This window comes from Meleagris gallopavo, chromosome 6, assembly GCF_000146605.3.
Source record: "Meleagris gallopavo isolate NT-WF06-2002-E0010 breed Aviagen turkey brand Nicholas breeding stock chromosome 6, Turkey_5.1, whole genome shotgun sequence".
Lineage (NCBI taxonomy): Eukaryota > Metazoa > Chordata > Aves > Galliformes > Phasianidae > Meleagris > Meleagris gallopavo.
This window is the reverse complement of record NC_015016.2, coordinates 30,257,752-30,267,540: the sequence shown is the minus strand read 5'-3', so window position 1 is coordinate 30,267,540 and position 9,789 is coordinate 30,257,752. Positions and strand designations below refer to the sequence as shown.

General features: G+C 38.8%; 1 protein-coding gene across 2 annotated transcripts; it reads right to left on the bottom strand.

The window, feature by feature from the left end:
* Positions 1–2,988: 2,988 nt before the first annotated feature.
* Positions 2,989–9,781, bottom strand: FAM221A (family with sequence similarity 221 member A). 2 transcript variants are annotated; one of them, XM_010712772.3, is made up of 7 exons: positions 9,097–9,780; positions 8,398–8,571; positions 7,698–7,888; positions 6,291–6,497; positions 5,406–5,516; positions 4,848–4,936; positions 2,989–3,523 (listed from the first exon to the last, which is right to left on the bottom strand). In XM_010712772.3, the coding sequence occupies exons 1-7, from the start codon at positions 9,174–9,176 to the stop codon at positions 3,461–3,463; spliced, it is 915 nt and encodes a 304-aa protein (XP_010711074.1). In that variant the 5' UTR covers positions 9,177–9,780; the 3' UTR covers positions 2,989–3,460. The 2 variants fall into 2 exon arrangements, with proteins under 2 accessions (XP_010711074.1, XP_019472009.1); XM_019616464.2 differs by lacking the exon at positions 8,398–8,571 and having other exon boundaries at positions 9,097–9,781.
* Between the last annotated feature and the right edge of the window lie 8 nt (positions 9,782–9,789).

The window sequence follows — 9,789 nt, the reverse complement described above, 5'->3', positions numbered from 1 at the left end:
GCTGAGGGAGCGGGGTCCTGCGGGAGGGGGGCGGGAGCAGGGCGCATTTACCGCTTCGTTTTGGAGCAGCAGCAGGCTTCTGCTTTCATTAGAATACTAGAATAGAGTCGTTAAGTTTGGGAAAGACCTCTGAGATCATCCAGCCCAACCACCAGCCCATCCCCATGGTGCTCACCGACCACGTCCCTCAGTGCCATACGCACACTGACGGTGAGCCCACCGCTCCCCTGGGCAGCCCGATCAATGCATTACAGAGACCTGTCAACGAGCCGTTTAATATGCACGACGTGCTTGAAAGACTCTGACAACTTGCAAAAGTAATTCTGCACTGATTGCACCATTCTGCACCATTGCTGGCTGTGAATTCACACAGTTCCCTTCCTCCCAACCTGAGAAAGACACACATTTTATATTTAGCATCAGAGAAGCAGAGAATCAGAAGGAACCCCTTCTCCTTCCCTTATCACTGGCTAGTCTTTAGTGTCATGAATATTACACCTCAGTTCTTCCATAGGAGAATGAAAACTAGTGAAAAAAATTATCTTCTACTCTGAGCATTGTAATAATGGCAAATACTCGTTTGAAAGCCAATTATTCTAAACACAAAAAGTTGCTAAGTGCTACCTCAGACCTATGCAATTACATTTTAACGGGTTAGAGCACTCTATATGACAAATTCCTGTATCTCCTGTGCCCGATTCCTTGGATCAGAGTCAGGAGTAGTTAATGTGTGCAGCTGAATGACAGATAGATGCACACAGATAAATCATAAAGCGATAACTTATCTGCCCTCCAACATTCCGTTCAAAGTCCAGGATCTCTCTCAGGAAAGAAGCACTCAACAAGTGCACATGAAATTGAGCTGTTTAATGAACACTGTCAGTGGCAAACACTTCAGCACCTGATCTCTGCTTTTACCTTTAACAAAATTCCTTTTTTTTTTTTAATAGAAGTACAAAAATTATGTGTTTTTTTTTTTAGGATAATTTCTGATTAGTTACTTTGAGAGTCATTCTGATCTGCAAATTCCACATAAGACATGACAGCAGTCTCCAGTTTTCATTCACAGCCAGCAACATTTTAAAATATATTTCACTTATTTTTTCATGTAAGGATACTAAAAATTCTGCAAGATGTTCTACAGTGTAGTACCAAGAAGTCAAAAGCATGCCTTGTAGCAACAAACCAACTTTCTTTTACTTGAAAGTCATCAGCACTGGTGAAGAGAGGTCAGAACTCCTGCACAATATCTAATGCAGTTGATATTTTTAAAATCCCACTATTTTTCCAACTATAAAGTATTACATGTAATGACTTTTTAGTGTCATTATACTGGAAATTTTAAATGAGTTTAAGCATAGAACAAAATTTTAACAGATTGACTAGGATGAAAAAGAGTTAATGACGTGTCAAGTTCAGTAAAACTGGATTTGGGCAAATCAAGCATTTAAAATTGGCAAGTATTTTTAACTTAAATCCTTTCCTTTGTCCTTCCCTTTTTCCTTTTTCCTTTTCCATTTTCCCTTTCCTTTCCCGTCCCTTCATTCCCCTTCGCCTTCCTCTTTCCTTTCCCCTTCTCCTCCTTCCTTCCTTCCCTTCTTTTCCTCTTCCTCTGCCCTTTCCCTTTCCTTTTTTCTTTCCCTCTTCCAGTGGAGAAATGAAACTATTAAAACCTCTCCCCTGTAAAGTATATTGTTGTGATACACCTCATCTTTGAAATGAACACATACATTTCTGGAACTGTGTTCTCCAGTGGCTACAGTTATAGGGATAAATAGAAGACTACTGGAATACATTTCTCACTTTACTTTGTAGTAATCTCTTGGAAAACAGAAATATATATATATATTTTTCTGTATATTTGCCATTTTTTAGAAGTGTTTAGGAGGGGGGGTTTTTCTTGTAATTCTTTTGTGAAACCACTCAAGTAGAGGTACTGTAGAAATGATTGCTTATAAGAACCAGAAGAGGGAGAATGTAGAATTTAAAGGTAAAGATACGTTTTAAACATTCAGTATACACTTGAATATATAATGCATTTAAACTAAGGTAATAGCACCACAGCACACAGTACTGGGCAGAGCAGTCACTGTTCCTGCTTGAATTTGGGTAATCAAGCCTTTATTCTGTTTGCACTCAGATCCAGCCACCTCCATCAGTCACTCTATGACTCACACGCACTCCGAAAGCCTTCCTTCTTTTGCACAGCTGCTATTTGAAGAAAAGAGGAAGTTGTCCAAATGCATTCCACCTCACCTGATTTCCTCTGCCAGTATGGCACATACAGGCACCACATTCAGCTCTCTGATGAGAATCAAAGCTTTTAAAGCTTCTCCCAGCTCTTGCTATAAAGTCTCAGCAGACACTTACCACTTGAAAGCCTTCAGTCCAAGAGCCATGTTCAAGAGCTCTGAAGGACAAACAGCCTTACATCTCTGTTTTCAGGCGAGCCTACAAAGTTAACTCAGGCACAATTTTTGCCTCCTAATTCCAACCATCCTGCAGCCTCAGCCAGGTTTTCAGTATCATGCTACTTAACAGACCTAAAGCACCACACAGCGTTAAAAATTTTAAGTCTTCACACAAATGTCCACAACCTTTAGTACCATATATTCTGCCACAGCTGCGCACAGACAAAACGAATGGACATCTCCCATTTTGAGGGACTCTTGCATTAGACATGATGAAAGAGAACCTGTTGGTTAAAGAACTTTATATCAAGCGATATATAATTACTTATGTGCAATAAATAGCATATCCATTTCCACTTTATACTGTCAAAAGTTCAGTCTAACAGTCACTGCTATGCAGACAGCAGGATCCCTTCAGCTAGCCAGTAAGAATGGGTGGAAATGGAAATTGTGAGCACATGGAACTTCAGACATGACAAATATACACTGGAAGAACAGAGCCTGGAGAAGTGTGAGAAACAAAAGGTACATCTCAATTATATGCAATGGAGACGAAACCAACAGAAAGAAAAATGAATGATTTAACGATTAAAATGTTAGCTTTAATAAAACAAACACAACCGAGTACAAATCCAGGAACAAGATGAGTCCTAGCAATTCTATAAAATAAGTGTATCATGAAAGTCTAAGAACAGGATGTATAATACTTCCTTTGCCCTGCTGCAATGTAATGCTTTAAAACACGCTTATTCTCTCCGACAGTAACAGTTCTGTAAATCTCTAAATATGATTTTCCATACTTATATAACTTTAATACTTATATAGCAATTCTAGCAACTAGAAACACTTGGATTAAAGTACCAAATTTATTACAAGATAATTAAAAATTAATTTTGATAAAAGAACAGAACTGAATAAAGAAGGGAAGAAGGAAGTAAACAAATAGGTACAGTGACAAAATATTCTTCACTAAACAATTAATATGTAATTAACATGTAATCAACAAGTAATAAATGATTAACCATGTAGTTAATATTTATTCATTAAACTCATGGCTTCTTTGATGGCACCAGACTTTTCTCTTTTCCTTTAGCAGCCTTCTCCTTTTTCAGCTGTTAGAAAGAAAGTCACAACAGTGATTCAAGAGTTAATTTGCAAGTAGGCTAATAATGCAATATTGAGCCTCTACAAATTTAGCAGCGATTTATGGGACAGAGAGAGGTAGAGATTATTCTTAGCTCAACCCAGAGATGCTCACTTTTGAATCAAGTGACAAAGGAGTGCTTTCATAGCTCTGCCGCTCCTCTGCTATTCAAGCCAGGACTGCCTTTATTTCTGATAATGGCAATGTAGGTATTCCCTCAAGGCCAAAGTCCCTCAATTCATGGATTAATCTTAAACTCAATGAAAATTAAAGGTGTTTTATTACAGCAGTGTAACTGACACAGAACAACCACCATGCACAAAATCACAATGAAATTTTGTTGCTGAAGTAGATGTTAAACCTGCATCTCAACACCTTGCACAGCACAAGGTCACCTCTTCTCAGCAAGTTTTTCCACACAGTAGGCTCTTAGAGCATGGTATGATCTGCCAGCACGCACCTATTTTAACTCATCCATTTTGTAGTAAGACTTATTAATTAGTACAAACAAATATAACTGTTGGTTTCAGAAGCAACAATTTTCCTCGTGTATTATTATAAAAGTGATAAAAGATATAAAAGTGACTGAAATCATAAAGTGATAAAGTGAATGAAATCCTATTTAGAGCAATTATACAAAAGGGGTATGTAGCTATCAGAAATGCAGGGAGAAAGAAAACAGTATTTTTAACATGTTTTTTTTTCCCTGTGTAACACCAAAAATAAGCAAAGGATGCATAGTAGCAAGCTGACTGCTAAGCATTCCTGTAAAACATCTTTCCTTATTTAGAGTTGTGAGGTCTGTAACTGAAATCCCTTCTAACTTTTGCAGAGAAAAGAAAATCTTGGCATGGAGAAAAGACTTAGCAATTTGATTGTTATGATAACATTTTCTCCTATAAATTGATCCCATATTTGCAACATTTGACCACATTTTGTAATGATTTCCAAAATAAAGAAAATGATTTAAAGTTTCACAAAGCTCCAACAGTGTTCTTGTTGCAAGAAGCAAGTGTAACAGCAGTTAAGCTCTTAGCAGTTTTTTTTAGTGTAATGAAGAGTTAACACAATAAAAATCCATTTGTTTAAGGCAAATACCATCCAGACATGACTGACCACTACCATCCTGCAACAGCACATAATTGTATTTCAAACCTTATCTTAATAGGCTGGTTTTTCACATGAAGAGATGACATAATATATTTATATGCCACTTCAATTAGATGTTTAACTACCTTAGCCATCACTTTGTGAGAATGTATTTAAATTAAGCAATAAATACAATAACTTGCCCGCTCCTGATAACGTTTTTCAAAATAAGCCATGTCATCTTCTTCTGAACGCCTTTCATGAGAAACTTGTGCTGTGGCACTGGAACCACCTATAGAGAAAAAAAAAACAAGAAAACATTTTCATTAATGAAACACTCTATTCCACAGTATTGGCAAAACTAGTTTAAAAATGAGATGTAGTATGGATGTAGTAAAATACCTTTATATGCAAGTAACAAACCCCAGAAGTTGAACTAATGAGCATCCCTTTTAGTCTAAGGCTGGCAGCTATGATAAACAGGAATTGAGCAGTGATATTAATGGCTAAATACTTTTTAAAAGAAGGGATCTAAAGCAAGCATAATTGATTCCTAATTCCATGCAGAAAAGACTTTCTGGCAGAAGGCATTCTTACTGGATTGAGCTAAACAACTACACTAACTTCCAGATAAGTAGGCATCAAGACTTGTTTTAGTATTTAACTTTGATTCTTATCCCTAAACATGCTACAACTCATAAATAAATTAGATTTTATATGATACACTTATTGTAAGAAGTATTATTCTACTAATATGCCACCTGCTATCTGCGAGATGGTCTGAGCAGAGCTAGAAGGTCCCTGAAATGCCTTTAGAAATGGATGATCCATGCTGGTTACAGGGGATTCTAACAGCTCAGCAGAAGGAGTCCCTAGTTAAAAAAAAATAATAAGTTGAATGAAAACAAAAATTCACTTTGCAAAATGCATTAAAAACATAGATGCTGGTATCAAAACAAAGGAACAGATTCATACAAACAACACTGCAAGAAAAACGTTAAAGAAGATGGACTTAAAAAAAAATGAAAGTCTTTAGTTAAGACTACAGTATAGCTTCTAAACCACAACAAACCCAGGAAAGAAGATCTGAATATGAAAAAAGAAGCAGAGAGTGCATGGAAGTAATAAATAAAACAGTATTTCAGGATAGAATGCATCCATTACTATATGACACAAAACCTCAGAGCAGCAGAGGTTTCTAAGTCCAAATGTTTTGTGTGTGTGCGTGTGTGTGTGTGCAGAACGGGCACTGATCTAGTGGGGGGGGGGAGGGGGGGACATTAATGTTGAAATAATATAAAAAAGGAAGATCTGGGCAGAATTATGCTAAAGGATTAACATAAATACAAAATGAAAATGAGAAAAAAAAAGAGAAGTTGCAGAATTATCTTTAAAATACATACAATTCAGCTAGAAGCTACTGTGCTGAACACTGAAATTATTGACAGAACATCATGTCACTAGGGGAGGTTGGACAGGACAGTGGTCTCCTCATACATAAGGACTGCTGAAAAAAAATCTGTCTTTAAGTCCTACTCCTTTTGATCCAGTTAACCTTCAGATTCTGAAAGTCTCTGTTGAATGACTACTTCACAAAAATACCCAGTTGGAGCACTCAAATTTCATCTTAGGTCAGCTGCACTCACCTATTCCGCTGTCATCAAGTCTCATGTAGCCTTCTGCCAGTGAACTGAACCCAGTCAGTCCTCCCATTGCAGCATAGGGAACATCCTGCCCCACTGGCCTTCCCTGGGCTAACCGCTCTTGTTTAGTTTCCACTACTGTTTCATGTGCATATGCTGGCTGACCACAGCCACAGGTAAAGCAACTGTGAAATCCTGAACACGTGGAACCTAATTAACAAAGAAATAAATGTTATGAGCGAGATGATAATGGAATTTATACTTCACAGCAGACAAAACGCTGTTTCTCCAAACTGATCTTGTAAAAAACTAGAGTTTCTTTACTGCAAAAGCATCCAGCCACATATTCTATGGGGAAGCTTGTACATGATTTGGTCTTTGCTAAAGCATTTCAGCCTCATTTCATCACAATATGAAACAGATATAGGGCAGGTGTATCTACCCTAAGTAAGGCTCAGATCAAATATTGTAAACCCCTGCTGGAGGGAGATCTGGACAAGAACTACAAATGTTTCATTATTCTTTTAGGACTGCATTACAAACCTATTTATGACCTCCCGTAACTAATCTCAGTTACAGATCATTTTGTAGAGCATTCTTAGAACTGTGAAAGGCTTGCTTACTTCATTTTGGGCACTCTTCAGTCATAGAGTTCTTACTCTGTATTTTCATACAAAATATTGCACGTACCATGCATTAATTACTTTTTAAAATTTTAATATTACATCTAATTTATCTACCATGTTTGACAGCTGGGATAGAGCAGCACTAGTACAATAAAACGACACTGAAGCAAGTCTTAGCCCTTCTCTGTGCCATCTGTGAAGCTCTCAGAAGTGCCTGCTCTTTTCAAGAAACACAACAAGAAGTGTAGAACATAAATGATTATTTAAAACCTTTTGTTCTAAGATTCCACTTTGAACCATCCAAATGCACATTTAGGTTTTACACATTACTCAGAGCAAACAATTGAAAGGCTGTCATAACAGAACATAAATATTTTATGTTAATCCTGTGGGATGTGATTCTCACCTCATCCAGCAAAAGCTGATTATGATTTTTACTGTACATATTAAATAGATTTCACGATAGAAATTCACTAATATTACAGAAATCTAAGAAAAAATCTTCAGCTTATACAATGTGAGGCTCCCAAGAAGTTTGTGCACTATTTAATTTCTATGGTTATTACTGCTGTTTCATTACAATAACCTCAATCAAGTGAAGCAAAAAGCTTCCCCTGAATGCTTTCCCAAACCTTTTGTGTGGAATTTTGCTGCCATTTGCATTTCTGGACCAACAATCAGTATCTTCAGGAACTGCTTTGTTACAGCGTTAACAATGCTCTGGGCAGACACAGCTCCCAATCAGTTCACAAGCGAAGGTTGCTGCAAGCTGATGGTAACTTACAAGAGTTGCAGGAAAATCCAGGTGCTGCACTGTGCTGATCAGCAAAGTGTTTGCACCTACAGCGGATAGGCTGTGTGCCATTGAGAGGAACGTAGTGGTAGGACTGGCATGGACAGTGGCTCACTCTGCACGGCACGCAGATGGGACGGTCTTTGGGAATCACTTCGTAGTCTGTTTTGTGTTGTTTATACCTGAAATGGGCAAAAATAACAGCTTTTATAACCTTGTTAGTACGTGTGATAAAACTAGTCAGAAGACTTATAATTTAGCTTACAACTTCTGAGTTGAAGTATCTTTAATTACCTTAATTACTGTTAATTACTGATGTTTAATTAGATACTTAATTTCAGGTATATTTACATCCATCTATTTTATAAATATTACAGATCATTATCACATTTCATTTTGATAACAATGTCGGAACCAATCGCATCTACAGATAACACTAGCACAATCAATCTGATCTACAGTAACTTGTGCCTTGAAGCTGAATTTATTGATGGCTAGAGAATTGTTTTGGCCTGCACAAAAGTTACTGGGATTTAGATTTTCAAAGAAAAATTCTTACAAATTCAAAACCTAATTTTCCAAAACAGACCTTAAATTAACTTGCCTGTGCTGTATTTGGATCTAGAAAAATGTGAGTTTCTTTGATGTAAAAAGAATACAAAGGTGAAGAAAAAAAAGCTAAGAACCCCACCGGTGAGTACAGAAGCACAACGTCTCTGGTCCCACCAGCTTGCAGTCCATGCCCGTGGGGGATCTCCAGCTGACGTACAGACGGTTCTGCAGCCGGATGGGCAGCACCTTTCTTTTGTACACCTCGTATTCCTCTGGGGTAAAAAGCTTTCCTCCGTCATCATCACCTACAATTCTGTAAGCATGTCATAAAAAAGTCAAAAAGGAGAAAGTAAAAGGTTTCCCAGAATACCAAACAATACATAATATTTTTGCTGTAAAAGCAAAAAATTGCGCATTACTATTCTAGTAATATACTAGGTCTGTTCCAACAGTAATGCCTGGTATTTCGTTATACTGGCCCACAGCATCGGAGGCGGATGTTGGGGATATGGCAGCACAGGTCGAACATTCCCACCAGTATTGTTATATGTCATTGCCTTGTGACAGATGGCAGCAGAGGGGCAGGCTGAAGAATGGCATCTGATAAGGATGTGTGTATGAAGCAAAGCTGTGCCACTCAATTCCTCCGTGAAGAAAAAATGGCATCCACTGACATTCATCAATACATGCTGAGTGTTAATGGAGACCAAACAGTGGATGTGAGCACAGCAAGGCGATGGGCGGTGTGTTTCAGCAGTGGCAACTGTGAGAGAGTTTGTCAGGTCCCATGGAACCAGTATGAGGCCGAAGGTGACAGCTTCCTGGATCACATCATTACCTGTGATGAGATGCAGTATCACCAATACGAGCTAGAGACGGGGTGGCAGGCCATGGAGTAGTGACATGTGAATTCTCCATCAAAGAAAATGTTCAAGACACTGCCTTCAGCTGGTAAAGAGATGGGCATTGTCTTTTGGGACAGGAAAGGGGCGACCCTTCTGGATTTCCTGGAACTTGGACAAACCTTTAACTCCGACCTCTGACTGAGCTGAAGGCTCGAACTGCCAGTCAGGCCAGAGAAGACAACCTTTCCCTTGTAACACCATAATGGCAGGCCACATCCCATTTAGAAGACTGTGGAGCACACTGCAGATCTTGGCTGGGCTCTCGTACCACACCCATCATGTAGTGCACTCGGTGCCTTCTGTTTGGGCCGATGGAAGACGGACTGTGTGGGCAACATTTTCCTAGCAGTGATGTTTGCCATAGTGACTGTGAAGCAGTGGGTCACGTCCACTGGTGCAGATTCTTCTGAGTGTGGCATGCGGGCTCTCGTTCATCACGGGTGACAATGCATAGCTGATGGTGGTGACCGCGCTGGAAAGTAGTGTCTTGTGGCTGAGAATCTGCTCTGTCAAATACCGTTACTGTGCTCACTCTATCTGTTGTAGTTTTCATGGAAATAAACGGGAGGCATTACTTTCGGTGCGATCCGCCCGCGTTTCCCAGAACTCCCCTCCCCTCGGGACGC